The sequence below is a fragment of the Pan troglodytes genome, chromosome 6 (genome assembly GCF_028858775.2).
Source record: "Pan troglodytes isolate AG18354 chromosome 6, NHGRI_mPanTro3-v2.0_pri, whole genome shotgun sequence".
In the NCBI taxonomy this organism is placed as follows: domain Eukaryota; kingdom Metazoa; phylum Chordata; class Mammalia; order Primates; family Hominidae; genus Pan; species Pan troglodytes.
In genome coordinates this window covers 159,738,800-159,765,959 of record NC_072404.2, presented here as the reverse complement: position 1 = coordinate 159,765,959, position 27,160 = coordinate 159,738,800, and the positions used below count along the sequence as shown (strand labels likewise).

The following is a 27,160-nucleotide window of genomic DNA, read 5'->3' as shown; positions in this document are numbered from 1 at the left end:
GAAAAAATTACTATCTGGCCCTTTATAGGAAAAGTTTGCTGATCCCTTGCCTAGAGGGATAACTTATCTCATCTGCTATGCCTTTATAAATGACTTTATTCGTTATTGAGTGCTTACCACTTGCTACATACCGTGTTGGGCTCTTGTCCTGGGAATATGGTCGTAAACAAAGGAATACAGTGGGTAGCTTCAAGGAGCTTACAGCTTAAAGCTTATGTTTCAATTAATATTTTAATAGTCATAGGGTAGATTGATAATTTTATCATATTCTATATGATAAAATTATTTGGTTATTCTAATAAAATGTAATACTCATAAGGTAGACTTTCATACTCATATAGACCTAAGTAATTAATATACTAATAAAATATTAGGTTAATCCAATAGTAAAATTATTTGGTTAAAATAAATATTCACCATAAACCTTACTGTTTGATCCTCTTTCTTTTTAAAAAATGCATACATATACCACACTGAACATAAACCTATCCCTCAGATGATTTGTGATTTTATTGTGATTAGGACCATATATTACAAGCATATATTTTATGTTTGCTATAGCTCTAGATGTTGGCAGTATGGGAAATTGAGCTGAACCCTGATCATTCCACGGCATGTTCCGAAAACTGTTTGTTAATTTTTTGCCAAGTTCCTAATACCAGTTTTTTTCCTTGTCATTTTTTTTAAAAAACAAGTTAAAACTTATTCAAACATATTCTGAATTTTTTCTGTAGTACTTTATACTGCTGCATTTGTTAACCTCGATGTGCATGTATATTTCAATTTTCCTTACTGGATGTTTGTTAACATTAATGTATTTTAAACTTTACTTAATTGCATATGAAATGCTAATTTTTGTTATTTTAAGAATCTGCATTAATTGTGTCCAAATAGAAAAGAGTTATTTAATTTCCTCAAGGCAGCATTAGTATATAGTGAGTAAAAAACAAGTGTTTCTTCTCTGTGTGAGACTCATTTTCTGGTTTATATGTGTTTATATTTATGAGAAAAATACCATTATTTTCATGAGGAGAGAAATGGTTTTAATTCAACCATGATTTGTCTAGCCACTGAACGTCTATTGACTTATTGATATGTGCCCATAGTAACCTAGTGACTGAGAGTGCAGACGTCAGTTTCCCTGTATGCATGGAGTGTTGCGTTTACACTTTCTGCCTGAAGATCCTGTTTTCCCCAAATAATAGACAAGATTTGCCAGACGAGAATTTTTGCGTGTGTATGTCTGAGATTGAGTTGTACCACTTTAATTTGTTCCATGAGTATCCCTTTGTAAAATACTACTTCTGTTTTAGTAAGTTTTTTGCCTCTTTCTGTTCTTCAGTCTCCTCAAACCTGATGAATGATCATGTTGACGATTAGGATTAAATTACCTTATTTGTAACTTTCTGCACCTTTAATATTTGCTTTCAAATTTTGTTTTTGGAGACCTTAGGGCATTCATCATTTTAATGTGAACTTGTGATATTTCCTTTATCATTGTGAATTATTTCAGATTGTTATTATTGAACTTGGTATTCAGCTTGTTATTATATCTTTTCAATTCAATTTTTATTATTTTTGTTATTACAGCCGAGTATAATGGAACATATCTTTATAATGTATTATTTATTAAAACTTTTTGGCAGGTCTCTAGTTTCATACTTAAGTCAAACGAAAGTTTAAGGAAAATTTACATGTGGAAGAAAATTTCTTTTTTGTATTACCAGGTTATTCCTAAATTCTGTCTTTTCCATGGTGTATATATGTGTGTGCACATACACGTGTGTATTTATATATAAAATGTGCAATTTTGGTCCCTATTTTACTTAATTTACAGTTGTTTCTGGCTAATTTTCAATTATGTCCTAGGACCTTTTAGATAATACCAAGGATAAAACACTTGCTAAGGTATTAATTCTCTGTGTTTTATGGTAAAATAATGTATGTCATTATAAACTCTTACCTTGTTCTGAAATGGCTGAAGAAGGTAGAACACTATTATAATGACAATACTTGATTAGCACAAATTCATTACCCAACCTGATAATGAGTTTGCTAATACCACGCCAACATATCATGTCTTTAGGGACCATGGCTTTCCCAATCTGTAGATCTATACACTTTTCAATGTTTATCTTCCCTTGGCCTCCCAATGTACATAGTCTTTAAGTTTTTGGATGTTAAATTCCTAGATACTGACCTGGGCATGGCAGGCAAGAACCTAAATATTTAATCCACCTAGTAGTAATTTTCATGTCTAAATGCAGATAAAACATTGAAATGGGCCAAGTGTGGTGGCTCATGCCTGTAATCCCAGCACTTTGGGAGGCTGAGGCGGGCGGATCACGAGGTCAAGAGATCAAAACCATCCTGGCCAAAATGGTGAAACCCCATCTCTACTAAAAATACAAAAATTAGCTGGGCATGGTGGCGTGCGCCTGTAGTTCCAGCTACTCGGGAGGCGAGGCAGGAGAACTGCTTGAACCCGGGAGGTGGAGGTTGCAGTGAGCCAAGATCGTGCCATTGCACTCCAGCCTGGGTGACAGAGCCAGACTCCATCTCAAAAAAATTAAATACATAAACAAAACATTGAAATGAAAAAAGAAGTCATTTGTTAGGTGTCTTCTGTTTCAGCCCTACCATATAACTGAATATTTTCTTCATCTGTGGGAAGGCTAGTGGAAGAACTGCTTATACTGCAAGCAATGAAAACAAATAGCTTTAACCACACAAAATAAAACAATTATTTATTCACATAACTGAAAAGGATAGAGGAGAATTCAGCTTCAATGAGGCTTGATGGGCTACCAAAACAGCCCCCAGGTACTGGTTTCTTGTTTCTTAACTCTTTGACCCGCACTGCCAGCTTCATTCTCAGGTGCCACATTGTGGATCTCTGGCTCTAGGCTGTCCTCTTGTGTTGTAGACTGGCTGCCATCTCAACATGTCTTTCTACTGAAGAGCATAAGTCTCTTGCAGGGTTGATGCACACACCCCAGCAATTCTTGTGCTCTCTTTGTCCCGAACTGTGGCATGTACTCATCTCCAAACAATTTGCAGTGGATAAGGGGATAACTGAGTATCTCCAGAACTGAGTATCTAATTGTATACTTGAGAGAGGGTAAATAAATATTCAAAGAAAAGTCAGGTTGCTAGTATCTCATAAAGAGGAGGAATGCATGCTGGGGATGTAGTATCTTTTTTTACTATATAGGAGTCCCCTTTTTCCACAGGGGATATGTTCCAAGATCCCTAGTGGGTGCCTGGTACCACAGATAGTACTGAACTCTATATACACTGTTTTCCTATGCATACATACTTTTGATAAAATTTAATTTGTAAATTAGTAAGAGATTAGCAGTAATAACTAGTAATAAAATAGAACATTGATAAGAATAGACTGAAATAAAAGTTATGTAAATGTGATTCTCTCTCAAAATATCTGATTGGATTATACTCACCTGTTTTTGGGCAGCTGTTGATTGTGGGTAACTGAAACCCTGGAGCTCAAAACCATGGAAAAGGGGGGACCACTGTACCTGTTCTGGTGAAGTGTTCATCCTAAGAACTTGAAGAAAATGGAAGAAATAAAAAGGACGCTATCTTCATATTACCATGACAAATTAATCTATTGCAAGTTTCCATTTTAGCTGGGACTGTATGTTTTGTCTGTATGTTTTTAGCATTGATGTCAGAAAGCCTTGCAGTTGGGTGTATTTGTGAGGTGAGGTAGGGTACAGATCAATTCCGGTAGTCTCACTTTAACATACAGAGGAATGAAAAATGCCAATCAAAGAATATGACAAGTATTCACCTGTCACCTATTTGAGTTTAGCCTCAAAATATTTTATTAGCATTCATCTATTACAAGAATGTTAAACTAAACTGCTTGTTTAATTATTTTTAATTGGGAAAAGTCTTCTATTGATTAATTTAGGCTACCAGGAGATTGAGGTGCCAGTCCAGCTGAAAAGCATAGACTATATCTGATACGGTTTGGCTGTGTTCCCACCCAAAATCTCATCTTGAATTGAATCCCCATAATCCTAATAATCTGCACGTGTCAATGGAGAAACCAGCTGGACGTAATTGAATCATGGCAGTGGTTTCCTTCATGATGTTCTCCTAATAGTGAGTTCTCATGAGATCTGATGATTTAATAAGCGTGTGGCAGTTCCTCCTCCATTTGTTTTCCTTCCTGCCACCCTGTGTAGAAGGTGCCTTGTTTCCCCTTTGCCTTCTGCCATGATTGTAAGTTTCCTGAACTTACAGTGCTGAAGTGTGAGTCAGTTATTTCTCTTTCTTTTATAAATTATCCAGGCTCAGGCAGTTCTTTGTAGCACTGTGAAAGTGGACTAATATATTTGCAGCTTTATAATTTTAGGAAATAACAAAATGTTCCTTTTGTCATTGTCAATAGTATTTTGTCACCAAGGTACAATATGTAAAACGTGTACTGCTATTCAAACATGTGGCATGAGACATCTGCATTATAGCAAATATTCATTCATTTATTGAGTAAATATTTACTGAGTGCTTACTATGTGCTGTTTGAGGTACTCAGGATAAAACAGAAAACAAAACTGAGGATTAGCCCTGCCTCCTGGTATAAAGAGACAATAAATAATATGTAATGTGTTAGAAAGTGTTATTTCCTTTGGAGAAAACAGAAAATTCTGAGTAGGGTAAGGGCAGTCGGGACAGTCAAGATCAAGCTTGCTAGGGTTGGGCAGAAGGAAGTGCGTGAAGTCACAGTTTTAAGTAGGGTAATCAGGGTGTGCCTCATTAAGAGGTGAAATTTTAACAAAGATTAGATGAAGGAAAGAAGTTATGAAGACCTTTTATATCTACGTCTTATTTAAGTTCAACAGCTACTTTTTGATATGAATTGTATCCTCTCCATATTTCACTGAAGAATCATAAGAGGCTGGGGCAGTATAAAATTAGGGAGAGTTGGAAATTTTCTGGTTCGTGCAGATTTGGTAAACAATCGAATTGTAGAAAATGACAGCTCTTTGTGTGTGGTTGATACATATAAGTGAAATCTTCAGTTCAGTTTATGTTGAGGATATATGGCACATTTGAGTGTGCTCCTGGCAGTTTGAGGGTTCTGAATTTCTAGGAGAGGGGAGTAGAGTTCGAGGTGGAAGCTGTTTTGACTGTATTTGCACAGCAAGCACATACAGTATGTACATAGCAACATACACGTAGTGTACTTTTTCTTGTGCGGTAGTGGTGGTGGTCAGAGAGATTAGGAGTGGAGAAGCCCCAGCCACCTCTTTTTCTTTTTTTTTTTTTTTTTGAGATGGAGTTTTGCTCTTGTTGCCCAGGCTGGAGTGCAATGGCACGTCCTCTGCTCACCGCAACCTCCGCCTCCTGGGTTCAAGCAATTCTCCTGCCTCAGCCTCCCGAGTAGCTGGGATTACAGGCATGCGCCACTATGCCCGGCTAATTTTGTATTTTTAGTAGAGACAGGGTTTCTCCATGTTGGTCAGGCTGGTCTTGAACTCCCAACCTCGGGTGATCTGCCCACCTCGGCCTCCAAAAGTGCTGGGATTACAGGCGTGAGCCACCATGCCCGGCCACCCCAGCCACCTCTTGCCGTTGTTCTTTCTTTGAGAGATGATTCTATTTAGTCAGCAATTAATGTGTTCTTCCTACACCTTTCATTCCTAATTATTTTTGCCTTTAATTTTTATATTTTTTCATTTATTAGCTCATTGATTTAACAGATGTTAGATAACTAATATTTGTCTTTAGTGATTATCATCATTGAAGTCATAATATTTTACATTTATTTAATACCTTTATATCTCATAGCATATAGATTTGCATATATGTGTATATATAAAATTTTATGTGAATGATCTAGTGTAGAACCTTCAGGAAATATAATTATTATTGCCATTTTTCTAAGTAAGTTATTATTTCTCATGAGTTCCAATCCATCTCATACTATAGGTTTCACAGCATGATTTATCTGTTTTCTGAATCTTCATTACTTACAGGATACCATGTAAGAAAATAGTGTTTCTTTCCCTGCCTCTGTATATGATTATTTCTCATATACATGTAGCAGCTTTGAGAATAACAGCTTTGTTGATGAAACTAGAACCAATGGTATTTGAATTGTTTAAAAACTGCAGGAAAATCATTGTAAGTTCTTTGTCATTTTGACATAAATCATCTTGAGGAATTATTTTCTTGTAAAAATCACACTAATATTTGAAAACATTTATAATACTTAATGCTTTATGGCATTTTCTTAATATCTTGCTTTTGCAGACTGTTATTTTTTGATATATGTTCATTTAGTTTGGTTTTGGTCGAGAATATGCCTTGTCTTGTACTGATATTCAGATGCCCACTGCTAATGTTTTGGTTAAGGACTCTCTGTTCCCACCTGTCCTAGTCAGTGTTGGGCTGAGATGTGGATGCACCTGGGCAACACATGCTTATCGCCTCTGTGAGTGTCTACTGAAGCTGAGAGGGATAGTTTATATGTTACTGGGTATAAATCTGGATCCTAAATATCTCAGGATCAATGGAATGGAGATAAGAAAATGAAACCGAGTTTTCTAATTTAAATGAAATGTATGACCTTTTCTATACAATCTTAAGAAGGTACTACTAAGACCAGTTACAAGACAGTACAGGGAGATATATTTGATACAATAATTTTATGGAATTTTAATAGAATTATTGAGATATGCAATGGGCTAGTTAGAAATTTCCTGTCACTATAAATTTGTACCAGCTTAGTGTGAGGGATAAAGAAAGGACTCAATTTGATCATATACCAAATGTTTAATGTATGCTTACTGTGTATTATTCATTGTTCTAGGTACTGGGGATATCAAAGTAAATCAACACTGACCCCACTCCTTAGTAATAAGCACGAAATGACTTTAAAAATAGTATGAAATTATATTAGTCCATTCTCATGCTGATATGAAGGAATACCTGAGACTGGGTATAAAGGAAAGAAGTTTAATTGACTCACAGTTCCACATTGCTGGGGAGGACTCAGGAAACTTACAATCACGGCAGAAGGCCAAGAAGCAGCAAGCACCTTCTAAACAGGGTGGTATGATGGAGTGAGAGCAAACAGGGGAAATGCAAGACGCTTATAAAACCATCATATCTTATCAGACTTATTCACTATCACAAGAACAGCATGGGGAAGACTGCCACCATGATTCAATTACTTCCCACCAGGACCTTCCCACGACTTGTGGGGATTATGGGGTTTACAATTCAAGATGTGGTTTAGGTGGTGACAAAACCAAACCATATCATGCTGGCCCTGGCTCCTCCCATATCTCATGTCCTCACATTTCAAAACACAATCATTCCTTCCCAAGAGTCCCCCCAAAGTCTTAACTCATTCCCGCATGAACTCAAAAGTCCAAGTCCAAATCTGAGATAAGGCAAGTCCCTTCTGCTTATGAACATGTAAAATCAAAAGCAAGTTAGTTACTTCCTAGTGAGTAAATATACACATTCCAAATGGGAGAAATTGGCCAAAAAACAATGGGGCTACAGGCCCTATGCAAGTCTAAAATCCAATAAGGCAGTCATTAAACCTTAAAGTTCCAAAATGATCTACTTTGACCCCATGTCTCATGTCCAGGTCATGCTGATGCAAGAGATCAGTTCTCACAGCCTTGGGCAGCTCCACCCCTGTGGCTTTGCAGGGTACAGACTAGCCTCACTCTTGGCTGCTTTCACAGGCTGGCATTGAGTGCTTGCAGCTTTTCCAGGTGGAAGTGCAAGCTGTTGCTGGGTCTACCATTCTGGGGTATAGAGAATGGTGGCCCTCCTCTCATGGCTCTACTAGGCAGTGCCCCAGTCAGGACTCTGTGTGGGGGCTCTGACTCCACATTTCCCCTCTGCACTGCCCTAGCAGAGGTTCTCCATGAGGGCTCTGCCCCTGTAGCAAACTTCTGCCTGGACATTCAGGCATTTCTGTACATCTTCTGAAATCTTGGTTAGAGGTTCCCAAACCTCACTTCTTGACTTCTGTGCACTTTCAGGCCCAACACCATGAGTAAGCTGCCAAGGCTTGGGGCTTGGACCCTCTGAGGCAATGGCCCGAGCTTTATCGTGTCCCCTTTTAGCCACAGCTGGGACTGAAGCAGCTAGGATACAGGCACGATATCCCGAGACTGCACAGAGCAGGGGAACCCTGGGCGCAGCGCATGAAACAATTTTTTTCCTCCTAGGCCACTGGGCCTGTGTTGGGAGGGGCTGCTGTGAAGGTCTCTGACATTCCCTGGAGATATTTTCCCCATTGTCTTTGGATTAACATTCCATTCTTTGTTACTTATGCAAATTTCTGCAGCGACTTGAATTTCCCCTCCAGGAAATGTGTTTGACTTGAATTTCCCCTCCAGGAAATGTGTTTCTCTTTTCTATCGCATCATCAGGCTGTGAATTTTCCAAATTTTTATGCTCTGCTTAATCTTCAATGCTTTGATGCTTAGAAGTTTCTTCTGCCAGATATCCTAAGTCATCTCTCTCAAGTTCAAAGTTCCATGTATTTCTATGACAGGGGCAAAATGCCGCCAGTCTCTTTGCTAAAGCATAGCAAGAGTCACCTTTGCTCCAGTTCCCAAGAAGTTCCTCATCTCCATCTGAGACCACCTCAGCCTGGACTACATTGTCCATATCACTATCAGCATTTTGGTCAAAGCCATTCAACAAGTCTTTAGGAAGTTCTAAACTTCCCCACATCTTCCTGTCTTCTTAACCCTCCAAGTCTCTAGGAAGTTCTAAACTTTCACACACTTCCCTGTCTTCTGAATCCTCCAAATGGTTCCAACCTCTGTCTGTTACCCAGTTCCAAAGTTGCTTCTTCATTTTCAGGCATATTTACAGCAGCACCCTTCTCCTGGTACTTACTGTATTATTGTTCTCATGCTGCTATGAAGAAATACCAAAGTCTGGGTAATTTATAAAGGAAAGAGCTTTAATTGACTCACAGTTTTGTGTTGCTGGGGAGGCCTCAGGAAACTTAGAATCATAGCAGATGGCAAAGGATAAACAGGAACTTTTTTCATAGGGAGGCGAGATGGAGTAAGTGCAAGCAGGGGAAATGTCAGATGCTTATAAAACCATCACATCTCATGAGACTCACTCAGTATCATGAGAACAGAATGGAGGAAACTGCTCCCAAGATTCAATAACTTCCCACCTGGTCCCTCCCACAATACTTGGGGATTATGGGAACTACAATTCAAGATGAGGACACAGCCAAGCCATATCAGAAATGTTTAAGATATGTACAAGTATAAAAAATAATAAACCAAATACTTTTGTAACCACAACCCAACTTAATAAATGCTACCTATACAGTTCAAGACTTCTGTGGCCCTTTCTTATGGTTAAATCTAAAAATTTTTTTTCTCTTACATTTCTTAATACTTTAACAATAGCAACACTAAATCCTATGTAAAGGTAATAAGCATGTTTTTACATTGTGTATATATATGCAGTTATACTGCCTGTGTGATTCTGTAACTCATGAATGTATCATACATTTATTCTATTATTTTTGTTGTTGTTCATTCATTTTTGTCATAGAATAACCCAGTGTTTAAATACGCCACAATTTTTTTTGTTAATGTAAGGTACGACAAATGTATATCAGTGATTTTTTTTTGAGCTTATCTGATTACTAGTGAAAATCAACATCCTTTCATGTGTATTGGCTTTTTCTGTTTTGCTAGTCTTTAACTTGCCTATTAAAATATTTTGTGTATTTGCTTTCATGGCTCACTGCAGCCTCGACCTGCTGGGCCCAAGCAATTCTCCCACCTCAGCCTCCCAAGGTGTGCACCACCATGTTTGGCTAAATTTTTTTGTAGTGATGGGCTTTTGCTGTGTTACCGAGGCTTGTCTCCATTTTCTGCACTCAAGCAATCCTACAGGTCTATTGGCTTTTTCATGTGTATTGGTGATATGGTTTGACTGTGTCCCCACCAAAATCTCATTTGGAATTCTCATGGGTTGTGGGAGGGACCTGGTGGGAGGTAATTAAATCATGGGGGGACAGGTCTTTCTTGTGCTGTTCTTGTGATAGTGAATAAGTCTCATGAAATCTGATGGTTTTAAAAAGGGGAGTTTTCCTGAACAAGCTCTCTTTGCCTGCTGCCATCCACGTAGGATGTGGCTTGGTCCTCCTTTCCTTCTGCCATGATTATGAAGCCTCCCCAGCCACGTGGAACTGTAAGTCCCATTAAACCTATTTCTTTTGTAAATTGCCCAGTCTTGGGTATGTCTTTATCAGCAGCATGAAAATGGATTAATACAATTGGCTTTTTCAGGTTTGCTTTCTTTAACTTGCCTATTAAAATATTTTGACTGTTTTTCCATCCAGTTATTTATTCTTTATAGATTTTTACAAATTCTTTATGTATTCTGGATAGTAACCTTTTGTTTTTAGTTATGTTTGTGGAAAATACCTTCTTTCATTTTGAAGCTTTCTTTTTTTACTTTATGCATATTGTTTATTGATGAAAGAAAGGTCTTAGTTAAAAGTAGCTGAATTTATCAGTTCTTTCTCTTCAGATTTATATTTATTTTCGCACCTTGTTTAAAATACTACCTACTGCAATCATTTTCTTTTCTGTTGTTTTTTGTAAATGTTTGGAGACTTTGCTAGTACGTTTTCAAATATGCATCTGTATATATTTCTGTCTTCCCAATTCTGTTCAGGTATCTATTTACCAACCATATGGCACAAAGAACACTTTCTTTGTGCCAGTCACTGTTCTAGTTCCTAGAAGACAGCTGTGAATCACACAAGCAAATACCTATGTTTCCGTGGTGCTAATATTCTACTGTTTCATTTTGCCAGTACCCTGTTGTGTTAATTACTTTGTATATCTGAATATCCTGAAAGGCAAGTTCAACTACCATGTCCTTTTGCAAAATTGCGTTTGCTTTTTTTTGGTCCCTTATTCTTTCATGTAAATCATAATCGTTTGTTTGAGTTCCACGAAAAATATCATTGACTCAATAGATAACTTTTCTTATCTTTCTGTCCCTGTGAGTCTTTGATACTCTTTCCATGTATATGTGAAAAATTATATTTTAAGACTAATTAGCCAGGTGTGGTGGCTCACATCTATAATCCCAGCACTGTGGGGGGCCAAGGCTGTAGGATTGCTTGAGCCCAGGGATTTGAGACCAGCCTGGGTAACATGGCAAAACCCCATCACAAATTAGCTGAGCATGGTGGTGCATGCCTGTAGTCCCAGCTACTTGGGAGGCTGAGATGGGAGGATTGCTTGAGTCCAGAAGGTGAAGGCTGCAGCGAGCTGTGATTGTGCCATTGCACTCCATCCTGTAGGACAGAGGGAGACCCTGTCTCAAAAAGAAAAAACCAAAAAGCAAAAGTATAATCTGAAAAATGGAGCCACTTGTTGGTTCATAACATCATACAATGTATCCTAAAAACAATATATTTTATGTAACTGAGAAAAAAAATCAAAGATAGAAGTAGTTGAAACAAAAATTCCCACTCACTGGCATCATAAGTCTATGTTTTGTACCTTTCTATTAGGAAACTAACATTACAAACAACTTATTAGAAAGTCATATACTTTCTTACTTTGCTAAATTACATGGCTTTAATATCTTCTCAGTCCTTAGTGAATATGAGGGTTGTCTTTTTTTTTAAAGAAAATATCATATCAGTGGAATTTTTCACAGCACCTCAGTGCTTCTGATGCTAGGAAATTGGGCTTTATTCTATATAAAAATAATCATAAATATTAATATATAGTAGGTGAGTATTGCTTGATACCTTATAGTATTTCTACATTATTCCTTGTTTGCAGGATCTTGGTAGTTTCTCATCTTTACCTTTCTGTTTCTCCTCTCTTAGATCTTAATATGTTACCCTAAGACCCAGAAAACAGTGAACACATCCTTAGTTGGCCACAAGCCTGTTATTGCACTTTGGTTAAGATTTTGTTTTTCAGGTCTCCTTTCTAACTGTCGGACGCTGCCCTGTTATTAGAGCTATTTCCACTTCTAGTGAGTTCATTCTCAGTCTGTAATGAGATTAGAACCATTTCAACTTGTGAATGGCTGCTGTTTGGCAGTTAAACACCTTCAACGAGTTTAATAGACATTCTTGGTTTAGATTCAGTCTGATTTTCTCAGTGCTAATAATCTCTCTCCATGTCCTGAGCCAAGCATTTCTATGTGTTTATTGTAAATGATGAGGTAAAGTAAGATATTCCCGCCTTGCTCATATGTTTCAAGTAGCTTTTCTTTTTATAGTATCCTTTTTGTGAAACTAACTCTAGAGATGTTATATGACATTTTTCAATCAGCTATCTCAGAACTTTTGTTTTACTTTGTGAGAGTAAAGAAATAGGGTTTCTACTCATGGCTTTGCTGCTAATTACTACCTAGCTGTCCAGTTGTCAGCCAGTCAATTTTTATCTCTCGTTTTTATTTTCTTAATCTACAAAATGTTGCGGTAGTACTAGATAGATTACTTCCTGGGTTTTGTTTAACTGTCTTTTTCCCAATGGCTTTCTATATGGATTCTGTGAAGGTAGATAGTGATCTATTAATCATCCATTATGTTGTAGTTTCTATTTGCCATTTAAATTTTATTTCCTTTTTGGTGAATATGTCTATTGCTAGCCTTTAAAAGAGGAAGACAACTTTTGTTGTCATTTATGGTATATTTAGCAATAAGATACTGCACGATTGTACCCCCAAGCCAGTGTACATTTTTATAAGTGTATTTGTAAAAATCCATTTTCTTCCTCAAGAATATTATTTAAACATTTATTGAACATTTACTATGCCACAAACTGGTGCCTGGCACTGGAAACAATAATGAATGAACCTGCCCTTGAGGAACTTTCAGTTTAATGATTTTTGGTTTGGTGGCAGTCTGTTCTGTTCAACCATGCTAATATTCCTGTATGCCCTGCCATATGCTTCTATCTTCCTTTTTAGGAGTGTTAACCTGAGAAGGGTCACTTCTTTATGTCCTTGCTTGGTGATTATAGTAAATGTCAATGTTCTTTTAGGGTCAAGAAAGTATATGACGATGATCTTGTAAAGATGACATATACATCTTTTAGAGCATAATGTATTTCTGAATGATGAGAAGTTAATTTTTTCATTGGTCACTATATTGTAGGACAGTCATAAATGAATGAAGCACAGGTTGAGCTTGACACAATTAAAGAGACCTTGAAGTAAAAGAAGAACCTTTAAATCTACCGAGAATGGTTCTTAGAATAATTTAAGAGGCAGTATGGGTGTTTTGTATCCTTGAAAACTCTTTGAATGGCAACTTTATATACTAGATTATATTTAACTTTCCCTTACTCAGCTGTTTGTCAGAGTCCAAGAATTGTTTTATTCCTGAATTAAGAAGTCTGAAGTCCCATCGTGCTCACTTTTATGTACCTTTGCCTCTGTATGACATTGGAGGAAAAGGTGTCATTTCAAAAATATGATCTCTTTAGCCATCCAAGTTCACTAGTGCCAACAAACTGGCACTTTTGTGGCTTCATACTTATAAATATATTTCAGTGTTTTTCACTGGGTAAGTTATCTTGTAGAGAAGGCAAAGAACTTATAAATTCATTTCATGATGTCCAAAAGATAATTCGGGAGACATATTTACACAGGCATAGCTCCTTGTTCTGTGTCTCACAAGGGAGAAAGAGGCTTTTATCAAATAATATTATAGGACAGCTGTCTTGGTTTTACTTAAAATGTAAACTTTTATTATTACTTCAATATTCAGATTAGTTTTTTCATTCATGTAAACTTGTCATTTCTGCTTAAAGAACTTCAAAGTTTCATCAAAATAGTTTCATTTTAATTTCAGTAGTTGAGAATATAATTTATTATACATGTATCAAAGTCCTTATGTTAATCGTGAATGTCATCACATAAGTATTTTTTAAAGACCCATTAATGTAGTATAATCTATACTTTCTTAAATGAAACGATTGTCATAATCAGTCCATTATTGTAACACTCTAATACCATTCCTGAAATGTCCCATGATGTGAAATAAAAAAGATAATGATAATGATTCTAATGATACGGGAATAGTAAAGGCATAATAGGCTATGTCTATTGATACCTTATCTTTACTTTTGTAACTCTTGATCTTGTTCATAAAGGTGAATTTACTACTTATTCTTACCTTTTCTTTTACTTTAATACATAGGGATGTGAGCTCATTTCAACTCCTGATCAAGACCACACTGACTTTACTAAGTGCCTTAAAATGCTCCAAAAGAAGATAGAAGAAAAAGACTTAAAGGTAATATATACATGTATTTGGTGGTTATTCCAAGGGTGTGAAAAAAATTTGTGTTTATTTTTTCACTCAGCTGAAATGGATATTTACTTTTGTGCTGTTTTTTTTTTTTTTAATTGCTGTCAGGTTTTTTTTCCCCTGTAGACCAGTTAAGTCTGCACTCAGCTGCCAAAACATTAACATGTGCACTTAAACCAGGGGACACAAATGTAAACATCTTACAGTGGCGTGGTAATAAAATGGGGGAACTGGACCGTGTGTCAAGTAATCAAAACTGGGAACTCATTCTTGCCTGAAAGCGACTAGCTACTATTCGTCTCTAGTTGATTGTTGCCATGAAGAGCTATATGTATTTTTGGACTGTGTCTATTTACATATTATATAGGCAAAACAAATATGGCCTTGATTTGGCCCCTGGGCTATCATTGCAAATTTTTATTTAAACGAATATCAGCTTTTTTTAAGCCAGAGAAGAGTCTACTGCTTTGCATTCTGTGCTCTTTAAGGTATTCAGTACTGATTTTCACCTAGCATCCAAATGTTTAATTGCATTAATTAGTACACCAGTTTATACTTTATTGTTTGATACCTGTTGAAGTGGTATGCAAAGTTTCTTAAGACTGTGTTTAATGAACAGCTACAAAATTAAACCTGAAGCAATGAATGACAATTGACCTTTTTTTCCCCCCACTAGCAGGGGCAGTAAGTTTTAAGCTGAGATAAATGATCAGTCGTGTAATTTTAAACCAAGAAAAGTAGGAAAACACCCTTGTATATTAGAACGATTTTGATAGTACAAGTAACAGAAAACACATGTCAACCTGCTCTCAATAACCAAGTGATATAGGGCAGTCTTGAGACAGAGCTTAATCAGAACTCATGCCCTTTTTCTTTTATTTATCTTGGCTTCACTTTGTAGGTTTTGTCTTCACACTAGCTTCCTTGATTGTCTCCAACTGCCACCTGCAGTAACATTTTACCCTTCACATGTAGGGGGATTAAGACATAGAGCTGGCGAGATACATCACTTCCCACCATCATTGACTTAACCCTTAAGATCTCTCCATTAAACCACTCTTGCTTTTGGCAAAGGAGAACGAGAGAATCCTGATTGTCTTGGGCTGGAGCCAGGTGTGGGATCAATCCACGTGGCTTATATATTCAAACTACGTGGCTAATACATATTTGGCAGGATGGGATAGATATCAGAGTGGCAGCTCTAACAAAAATTTACTCTCTAGCAAAAGTTTGTTAAAGATACACTGTAGCATATATTTACTAAGTTGCAGTAAGTAGTAAATTCTTTTCTCCCTTTGAAATAAAACCTTGCTAACTATCACAATTGGCAAGTAGCTCAATCTGCGAACTCAAACAAAAATAATTGAGTGAACATTTCCCATCTCTGATGTAGCTTTGCTGATCTATATCAAATGTATTGTGCTATTTCCAGCAGTAAATTGATATAATTAAATATTTGTTTAATGAAAGCAGAAAACAGCAAATTGAGAGTTATTTATTTCATCCAGATATCACTGATTTGGTGTTTCTTTGGAAAAACAGTGTAAATATTCACAGCTGTCTTTTGTTTTTCCCATCACCTCCACTGACATGATTAAAAGCTAAGATGCAATTCTGTGAGTCTAATGAGTTGTGTCTAATCTATAGTATCAGTAATACAGTATTCTGTCGTTGAGCCTTGAAACAAATCATCATATCTTAAACTCAACAAGGCCCAAATCTAGAGAGAGCCCCAAACTGAGAGAGGAGGGTATGATCTGCAAACAAATCTGACAGTCTTGGCCAATCTGGTGGGGAGTCCTGAAGCAAGAGTAGCTGTTAGAGGACCCCTGCATTGGGCAGAAATAGCAACAACCTTGTACTCCAACTGTGCCTAGTCACAGACTAGAGGGTGCCCATGAGGAGGGTGGACTTGGCTTAGAGGTTGCCAAGGAAGAGTACAGACTTGGTGGCTGTGATGTGCTGCCTCCTGAAGGGGTTGCAGCGGGGGCTGATGATGGATGACTGGCCTCCACACAGCCTAACAGTGAGTTCTTTTTTGAAGAGCAATGCAGTGGTACACCGCCTGTGCTGCCTCAGGCCCCAGCATGCTTTGGACCCAATGCATTCTCCAGCCCCATCCTACACCAGTGTTTCTCCTTGTTCTTAAACTGTGCCGCATTTTCTCCTCTCTCCTACTTTAACGTGTTTTTATGTATGTTGCCCCCTCTGCTTGGAATCTTATTTCTCCTTTTCTTTGTCTAGACCATGCATGCTAGAGGGCTTCTTTTTCTTTTTTTTCTTTCAGGTCTGATACATTTATTTATTTTTATATATTTTTATTTCAATGGGTTTTGGAGTACATGTGGTTTTTGGTTACATGGATGAATTGTACATTATTGAAGTCCGAGAGTTGAGTGCACCTGTTACCCCAGTGTAGTGTACATTGTACCCAATAGGTAGTTTTTCATCCCTCAACCCCCTCCCACCCTCTCCTCTTCTGAGTCTTCAGTGTCCATTGTATCACTATGCCTTTGCACACCCTTAGGTTAGCTCCCACTTATAAGTGAGAAAATGCAGTATTTGGTTTTCCATTTCTGAGTTACTTCACTTAGAATAGTGGGCATGGCAGAGTTTGACTGGCTGTCCTTAACTATCACTCTAGGTTAGGTTTAGTTACCCTACATTTCCATACCCTCCTTTATTTTTTCTTTAGGGTATTCTGAACAATTTTGATCATTTTACTAATTATTTCTAATTGTTTGCCTAAAGTCATTCTTGCCAGCTTGACTGTACAGCCCATGAAGCTGAGCTCAGGTTTGCTTGTTCATAACTTGACAGCAGTATTTTGCATATAAGAAGTATTCCTTGAAAGTTTGGTACGTTTTATGCACCACAAGAACACACAGGAGAGTGGAACATAACACAGTTAGGAGAAGGCTTTTTAGAGAAGGCTGAGACATAGTAAGCAAATAGGAGGTAGACAGTGCATTAGTCCATTTTGCATTGCTATAAAGGAATACCTGAGGCTGGGTAATTTATAAAGGTAAGAGTTGTATTTGGTGTATGCCTATGCTGGCTGTACGAGCATGGCATCAGAATCTATTTGGCTTCTCATGACCCCTCAGGAAGCTTTTACTCATGGCAAAAGGTGAAGGTGCAGCAGGCCTGTCACATGGCAAGAAGGGAGCGAGAAAGATGACAGGCTCTTCGTAAGAACCAGTTCTCTTGGCCCGGCATGGTGGCTCACACCTATAATCCCAGCACTTTGGGAGGTTGTGGTGGGCAGATCACGAGGTCAGAAGATGGAGACCATCCTGGCTAACATGGTGAAACCCCATCTCTACTAAAAATAAAAAAATTAGCTGGGGTGATGGCACACACCTGTAGTCCCAGCTACTTGGGAGGCTGAGGAGGGAGAATCACTTGAACCCAGGAGGCAGAGTGCCGGGTCCAACCCGCAGACCCTGACCCAGCAACAGATGAAAGACATACACTGACACAGATATTTTGCCTGTCAGTGGGGCTAAGGGGCTCTGCTGCCTGAGTCTGCAGCTTTCGCCTCCATAAAATGGCAAAGTTTGCGTTTATTTAGTACAAATTAAATGACAAAGTTGTCAAGTAAACACCACTAGAGGGTAATTTACATTGTTGATCTCCTGAGTAGACAGCAGTCATGAGCCCACAGATGATCAAAGGTTGGTCTTAGGACCACATGAGTAAAAAAGCTATTTAGATAAACTCCTTTACATTCCTATGTATCTTTGCCCTAAGCTTTTAAGAGAATTCAGTTGCCTTCAGCCAAATCCTTCCCTGAAGCTATGCAAACCCGCTGGCCTTCCAAGAAGGTTTGTGTCTGTTTCCTATAACTTTATAATTTCTCCCACCACCCTGACCGATCCCCTATAGCGGAGGTTGCAGTGAGCTGAGATCGCACCACTGCCCTCCAGCCTGGGCGACAGAGCAAGACTCCGCCTCAAAAAAAAAAAAAAAAAAAAAAAGAACTAGTTCTCTTGTGAACTAATAGAGTGAGAACTTACTCATTAGCACAAAGGTGGCACTAAGCTATTCATGAGGGATCCACCCCCATGACCCAAACACCTCCCACCAGGCTCCACTGCAGAAATTGGGGATCACATTTCAACATGAGATTTGGAGGGGACAAACATCCAGACTATATCAGACAGCAAAGGGGAGAAGAGTGTTTCAGGAAGTACTGTAGTGCACACAGAGTGTGTATAGCACTTTGTAGGAGTGGGCACACCTCCTATCTCCATCCTCGTAGGGTCCTGACTGGGCCTTGAGAATTAAATTGACCTGAGATAGATTAACAAGAACAAAGCATAAAATTTTATTTCATACAAATTTTACATGGCATGGGAGCCCACATAAAGAAGTGAAGACCCAGAGAAGTACTTAAAGCCTGTTGCTTTATATACTAGATTGGACAAAGAATAGTACATTGTGAATAAGCATCTAACTTACATGCAGAGGCTTGAAAGATAAGAGTTATTTTATTGTATTTTTTATTTTTGTTTTTTTTTATACTTTAAGTTCTAGGGTATGTGTGCACAATGTGCAGGTTTGTTACATATGTATACTTGTGCCATGTTGGTGCACTGCACCCATTAACTCGTCATTTACATTAGGTATATCTCCTAATGCTATCCCTCCCCACTACCCCCACCCCACGACAGGCCCCGGTGTGTGGTGTTCCCCACCCTGTGTCCAAGTGTTCTCATTGTTCAATTCCCACCTATGAGTAAGAACATGTGGTGTTTGGTTTTCTGTCCTTGGGATAGTTTGCTCAGAATGATGGTTTCCAGCTTTATCCATGTCCCTACAAAGGACATGAACTCATCCTTTTCTATGGCTGCATAGTATTCCATGGTATATATGTGCCACATTTTCTTAATCTAGTCTATCACTGATGGACATTTGGGTTGGTTCCAAGTCTTTGCTATTGTGAATAGTGCCGCAATAAACATACATGTGCATGTGTCTTGATAGCAGCATGATTTATAATCCTTTATACTCAGTAATGGGATGACTGGGTCAAATGGTATTTCTAGTTCTAGATCCCTGAGGAATTGCCACACTGACTTCCACAATGGTTGAACTAGTTTACAGTCCCACCAGCAGTGTAAAAGTGTTCCTATTTCTCCACATCCTCTCCAGTACCTGTTGTTTCCTAACTTTTTAATGATTGCCATTCTAACTGGTGTGAGACGGTCTCTCATTGTGGTCTTGATTTGCATTTCTCTGATGGCCAGTGATGATGAGCATTTTTTCATGTGTCTGTTAGCTGCATAAATGTCTTCTTTTGAGAAGTGTCTGTTCATATCCTTTGCCCACTTGTTGATGGGTTGTTTGATTTTTTTCTTGTAAATTTCTTTAAGTTCTTTGTAGATTCTGGATATTAGCCCTTTGTCAGATGGGTAGATTGCAAAAATTTTCTGCCATTCTGTAGGTTGCCTGTTCGCTCTGATGGTAGTTTCTTTTGCTGTGCAGAAGCTCTTTAGTTTAATTAGATCCCATTTGTCAATTTTGGCTTTTGTTGCCATTGCTTTTGGTGTTTTAGACATGAAGTCCTTGCCCATGCCTATGTCCTGAATGGTAATGCCTAGGTTTTCTTCTAGGGTTTTTATGGTTTTAGGTCTGACATTTAAGTCTTTAATCCATCTTGAATTAATTTTTGTATAAGGTGTAAGGAAGGGATCCAGTTTCAGCTTTCTACATATGGCTAGCCAGTTTTCCTAGCAGCATTTATTAAATAGGGAATCCTTTCCCTATTGCTTGTTTTTGTCAGGTTTATCAAAGATCAGATGGTTGTAGATGTGTGGTATTATTTCTGAGGGCTCTGTTCTGTTCCATTGGTCTATATCTCCGTTTTGGTACAAGTACCATGCTGTTTTGATTATTGTAGCCTTGTAGTGTAGTTTGAAGTCAGGTAGCATGATGCCTCCAGCTTTGTTCTTTTGGCTTAGGATTGTCTTGGCGATGCAGGCTCTTTTTTGGTTCCATGTGAACTTTTAAGTAGCTTTTTCCAATTCTGTGAAGAAAGTCATTGGTAGCTTGATGGGGATGGCATTGAATCTACAAATTACCTTGGGCAGTATGGCCATTTTCACGATATTGATTCTTCCTATCCATGAGCATGGAATGTTGTTCCATTTGATTGTGTCCTCTTTTATTTCATTGAGCAGTGGTTTGTAGTTCTCCTTGAAGAGGTCCTTCACATCCCTTGTAAGTTGGATTCCTAGGTATTTTATTTTCTTTGAAGTAATTATGAATGGGAGTTCACACATGATTTGGCTCTCTCTTTGTCTGTTATTGGTGTATAGGAATGCTTGTGATTTTTGCACATTGATTTTGTATCCTGAGACTTTGCTGAAGTTGCTTATCAGCTTAAGGAGATTTTGGGCTGAGATGATGGGGTTATCTAAATATACAATCATGTCATCTGCAAACAGGGACAATTTGACTTCCTCTTTTCCTAATTGAATACCTTTTATTTCTTTCTCCTGCCTAATTGCCCTGGCCAGAACTTCCAACACTATGTTGAATAGGAATGGTGAGAGAAGGCATCCATGTCTTGTGCCAGTTTTCAAAGGGAATGTTTCCAGTGTTTGCCCATTCAGTATGATATTGGCTGTGGGTTTGTCATAAATAGCTCTTATTATTTTGAGATATGTCCCATCAATACCTAATTTATTGAGAGTTTTTAGCATGAAGGGCTGTTGAATTTTGTCAAAGGCCTTTTCTGCATCTATCGAGATAATCATGTGGTTTTTGTCTTTGGTTCTGTTTATATGATGGCTTATGTTTATTGATTTGCATATGTTGAACCAGCCTTGCATCCCAGGGATGAAGCCAACTTGATCATGGTGGATAAGCTTTTTGATGTGCTGCTGGATTCAGTTTGCCAATATTTTATTGAGGATTTTTGCATCGATGTTCATCAGGGAGATTGGTCTAAAATTATCTTTTTTTTGTTGTGTCTCTGCCAGGCTTTGGTATCAGGATGATGCTGGCCTCATAAAATGAGTTAGGGAGGATTCCCTCTTTTTCTCCTGATTGGAATAGTTTCAGAAGGAATGGTACTAGCTCATCTTTGTACCTCTGGTAGACATTGGCTGTGAATACATCTGGTCCTGGACTTTTTTTGGTTGGTAGGCTCTTAATTATTGCCTCAATTTCAGAGCCTGTTATTGGTCTATTCAGGGATTCAACTTCTTCCTAGTTTAGTCTTGGGAGTGTCTATGTGTCCAGGAATTTATCCATTTCTTCTAGATTTTCTAGTTTATTTGCGTAGAGGTGTTTATAGTATTCTCTGATGGCAGTTTGTATTTCTGTGGGATCGGTGGTGATATCCCCTTTATCATTTTTTATTGCGTCTATTTGATTATTCTCTCTTTTCTTCTTTATTAGTCTTGCTAGTGGTCTATCAATTTTGTCGATATTTTCAAAAAACCAGCTCCTGCATTCATTGATTTTTTGAAGGGTTTTTTGTGTCTCTATTTCCTTCAGTTCTGCTCTGATCTTAGTTATTTCTTGCCTTCTGCTAGCTTTTTAATGTGTTTACTCTTGCTTGTCTAGATCTTTTAATTGTGATGTTAGGGTGTCAATTTTAGATCTTTCTTGCTTTCTCTGAAGCTTGTGCATGCGTCATGTAGTTCTCGTGCCATGGTTTTCAGCTCCATCAGGTCATTTAAGGTCTTCTCTACACTGTTTATTCTAGTTAGCCGTTCGTCCAATCTTTTTTCAAGGTTTTTAGCTTCTTTGCGATGGGTTCGAACATCCTCCTTTAGCTCAGAGAAGTTTATTATTACCGATCTTCTAAAGCCTTCTTCTCTTAACTCGTCAAAGTCATTCTCCATCCAGCTTTGTTCTGTTGCTGGCGAGGAGCTGCATTCCTTTGGAGGAGAAGAGGCGCTCTGATTTTTAGAATTTTCAGCTTTTCTGTTCTGGTTTCTCTCCATCTTTGTGGTTTTATCTACCTTTGGTCTTTGATGATGGTGACGTACAGATGGGGTTTTGGTGTGGCTGTCCTTTCTGTTTGTTAGTTTTCCTTCTAACAGTCAGTACCCTCAGCTGCAGGTCTGTTGGAGTTTGCTGGAGGCCCACTCCAGACCCTGTTTGCCTAGGTACCACCAGCAAAGGCTGCAGAGCCGCAAATATTACAGAACGGCAAATGTTGCTGCCTGATCATTCTTCTGGAAGCTTCATCTCAGAGGGGCACTGGGCCATATGAGGTGTCAGTCGGCCCCTACTGGGAGGTGCCTCCTAGTTAGGCAACTGGGGAGTCAGGAACCCACTTGAGGAGGCAGTCTGTCCGTTCTCAGATCTCAAACTCCATCCTGGGAGAACCACTACTCTCTTCAAAGCTGTCAGACAGGGATGTTTAAGTCTGGAGAAGTTTCTGCTGCCTTTTGTTCAGCTATGCCCTGCCCCCAGAGGTGGAGTTTACAGAGGCAGGCAGGCCTCCTTGAGCTGTGGTGGGCTCCACCCAGTTGGAGCTTCCAGGCCGCTTTGTTTACCTACTCAAGCCTCAGCAATGGCGGGTGCCCTCCCCTGACCCCCACCCAGCCTCGCTGCCACCTTCCAGTTCAATCTCAGACTGCTGTGGGCATAGGACCCTCTGAGCCAGGCATGGTGTATAATCTCCTGGTGTGCCGTTTGCTAAGACCATTGGAAAAGCGCAGTATTAGGGTGGGAGTGACTGATTTTCCAGGTGCCGTCTATCACGGCTTCCCTTGGCTAGGAAACGTAATTCCCCGACCTCTTGCACTTCCCGGGTGAGGTGATGCCTCACCCTGCTTTGGCTCACGGTCCGTGGGCTGCACCCGTTGTCCTGCACCCACTGTCCAACAAGCCCCAATGAGATGAACCCAGTACCTCCGTTGGAAATGCAGAAATCACCCGTCTTCTGCATCACTCAGGCTGGGAGCTGTAGACTGGAGCTGTTCCTATTCAGCCATCTTGGTACCTCCCCGAAAGATAAGAGTTATTTTATAACAAGACAAGGGTGCCCTCTCTCAGCGCTCCTATTCAACGTAGTATTGGAAGTTGTAGGCAGGCCTGTCAGGCAAGAGAAAGAAATAAAGCCTATTCAACTAGGAAGAGAGGAAGTCCAACTATCTTTGTTTGCAGATGACATGATCCTATATCTAGAAAACCCCATTGTCTCAGCCTAAAAGCTTCTTAAGCTGATAAGCAGCTTCGGCAAAGTCTCAGGATACAAAATCAATGTGCAAAAATCAGTAGCATTCCTATACACCAACAACAGGCAAGCTGAGAGCAAACCATGAATGAACTCCCCACTCATAATTGCCACAAAAAGAATAAAATACCTAGGAATACAGCTAACGAGGAAAGTGAAGGACTTCTTCAAGGAGAACTACAAACCACGGCTCTAAGAAATCAGAGATGACCCAAACAAATGGAAAAACATTCCATGCTCATGGACAGGAAGAATCAATATCATGAAAATGGCTATACTGCCCAAAGTAATTAATAGATTCAATGCTGTTCCCATTGAATAATTGAATAATACAACTACCAACACATTCTTCACAGAAGTAGAAAAAAACTAATTTAAAATTCATATGGAACCAAAAAAACAGCCCAAATAACCAAGGCAATCCTAAGCAAAAACAACAGAGCTTGGAGGTATCACGCTACCCGACTTCAAACTATACCACAGGGCTGCAGTACAAGAAAAGACAGATAGACCAATGGAGCAGAACAGAGAACCCAGAAATAAGACCACACACCTATAACCATCTGATTTTTGACAAACCTGACAAAAACAAGCAATGTGGGAAAGATTCCCTGTTTAGTAAATGGTGCTGGGAGAACTGGCTAGTCATATACAGAAAACAGAAACTGGACCACTTCCTTACACCATATACAAAAGTCAACTCGAGATAGATGAAAGACTTAAATGTAACACCCAAAACTCTCAAAACTCTAGAAGAAAACCTAGGCAATGCCATTCAGGAAATAGGCACGGGCAAAGATTTCATGATGAAGACACCAGAAGCAATTGGAACAAAAGCAAAAATTGACAAATGGTATGTAATTAAACTAAAGAGCTTCTGCACAGCAATAGAAACTATAAACAGTAAACAGACAACCTACAGAATAGGAGAAAATTTTTGCAATCTGTGCATCTGATAAAGGTCTAATATTCAGCATCTATAAGGAATTTAAACAGATTTACATGAGAAAAACAACCCCATTAAAAAGTGGGCAGAGTGATTATATTAAATCTGAGGAAATGGAGTATCTGTGAGCTTCCACCTGACTTTACATTTAACTTGGAAGGTCAACACTGTATTTTATTTGATGTTATAGCAAGAGAAAAGCAACATTAGAAGGGAAAATAATACAAGATTTCCCTCCACCCATACTCCTATCTCCATATGAGATCATGAAGGCTTTTTAAAATTTCTCCTGATAATACACATAAACTGTATCAAATCTTTATATGCCTCTTCTCCATCTAATAAATCATATCAAATTATTATATATTTTGTATTTCTACTTATTAAATTATAAATGTGAATTTATAATCAAAGTATATTTTATAATAGGCCTCTTACTATAAAATGTTAATTGTAATGTAAATAAAATGCAAAATAGTATTTAATATATTAAAGAACTATATGTTAGAAATTCATAGAATTTGAATTAGGTCTGTCCTGATCCTAAAGGAGTTTACTATCTAGAACATGAGATTACTTTTTTTAAATTCCCCTAAATTACCTTTTTAGTTCGTGTATCCATCTAATTGAAACCTAATCACCCTTAACATTTACTCTTCCACAAAAGGATTCTCTCATACCTGGGACTTTTTAAGGCTTTGCTTTCATGTTGCCACATTGTTTATCTGTAACTGAGTCATGAATAATACATTATCAGGATGCCATCTGATATGTCTGAGTCTTCAAAGGACACATATATTTTCGGATGCTGTGATACACACTTGAGATCTAAACCCTGGGATTTGGTGGAAAACATTAAAAGCTGTCTCTCTAAACATCTAAACATATAAGATGCACGTTCTTTACAATAAAGCAGAAATAAATTAAGATTATGAGGCCCTAAGAATAACAGGATAGGTCTCTTTAGGATATTTACTAGTATTATATGGCAACAGAATCAGTTACTTCAATTTTAAACATAGACTATATATTAGACAAAATCTGAGCAGAAAAGTTTCCATTAATTTCAATCTGAATGCTTTAGAGATTTAAACCAATACTAGTTTTATTTGCTAAAACCTCAATACATTTTAGCCCGCTTATATTATGCCATGTAATTTCTTAAGCAGTTTTTAAATCAAATAATGAAGGATGGTGAGTAGGTTATATGAATGAGGGCAAATGCTTATATTATATATATATGTATATATATACGTACGTATATATGTGTATATATATATACACACATGTACACACACACACACATATAAATGACTGAATTAAATAATACTGAAGGCCATAGGTTTATTACATATTATTCTTTTTTATTTTCTTAATAGGCTGGGCAAGTACTGAATTGTGATTTACATATTTTAAGACATTTCTGTATAATTTGATTATGTCCAAATTGAAGTTATTAACTCTTGACCATTAGGACTCTGTTCAAAGAATAGTCTTTCTATTTAATTTCTACATGGCATTTCTCAGATAGATACATTATCTTTATACAGCAGCAAATTCTATGAGCTTAGAATATTTTGTTTTATCTTCTAATTATCAGTATTGGATTTAGGTGTACATTACTTTTTTGTAATGGACTGGTGGATTTGTTTTATTTTCATACTAAATATGAACATTCTCCTCAATTGAAAATACAATTTAAGGCTAACTATCTGATTGGACTAATTACTCAGCAGCATAAAAATATGTGACTCATTGGGTTGCAGGAAAAACCATGATAGTACCCCAAGAGATATCTTTCCAGGTACTCTGGTGTCTCAGTACAGCCTGCTTTCATGAACTGATATCTTTGGCATGATCTAAAGGAAAATATATGTGTGTGTATGTGTAAAAATGTATTCTGAAAAGGAAAAAATCTTTATAGTGGAGAAGCCTGGCAGATACCACATTAATCAAGTGAAAAACATTAATAACATTGTTACATCATACTAGTAATGCCCTCCTACATGGATATAAGTTGAGAAGGGCACTTGTGGAGTTCTTCTCTAAAATCCACAATTCCACTTTAACCTTTAAAATAGTCAAAGAACTCCAAGTTGAAGAATATTCCATCAAATGCCTGACCAACATTTTTAAGGCCAACAGAGAAAGACTGAGAAATTGTTATGGCCAGAGGAGATGAAGAAGACATGACAACTAACTGCAGTATGGTAACCTGATATCTGTTGCGTAGTGGAAAAATAGGACATTAGGGAAAGCTGTTGAAATGTGAATAAGCTTGAAAGTTTAGTTAATAGTAGTGACCAATGTTAGTCTTAGTTGTATCCTATGTACCGTGTTCAGACAAGATGTTAACACTGCTGAAAACTGGATGAAGAGTATACTCCTTGTACTAAATTTGGAACTTTTTAGTAAATCTAAAATTATTCCAAAAAACACAACACTTCATTGAGAAAATATATTCATTGTTTCAAATATGCTATTACCCTAGAACAGGTGTAATCTTTTAGTGAATGGCTCACAGTAATATAGAATAAAGGCAAGTGCTTCTTAGTACTTAGGCAAAAAAACAAAAAACAAAAAAACAAAAAAAAAATGCATTTTGTGGACTCTCCCACCTTTAAAATATTTCCTCAGGCAATTTTAAATTGTGAGTTTCTGATGCATGTTTAGACAACTG

General features: G+C 37.9%; 1 protein-coding gene across 26 annotated transcripts in view; it reads left to right on the top strand.

Annotated features, from left to right (window-relative positions):
* The window catches only part of TPK1 (thiamin pyrophosphokinase 1), a 384,685-nt gene that overhangs the window by 198,208 nt on the left and 159,317 nt on the right, over nucleotides 1–27,160 (top strand). For all 26 annotated transcript variants that reach the window (XR_010159034.1, XM_063815718.1, XM_519461.9 and 23 more), the window contains one exon: nucleotides 14,222–14,317. Coding sequence is in view for 25 of the 26 variants with exons in the window: in XM_063815718.1 (XP_063671788.1) it covers nucleotides 14,222–14,317 (96 nt within the window). In the remaining variant the exon portion in view is untranslated. The remainder of the gene's footprint in view (nucleotides 1–14,221; nucleotides 14,318–27,160) is intronic.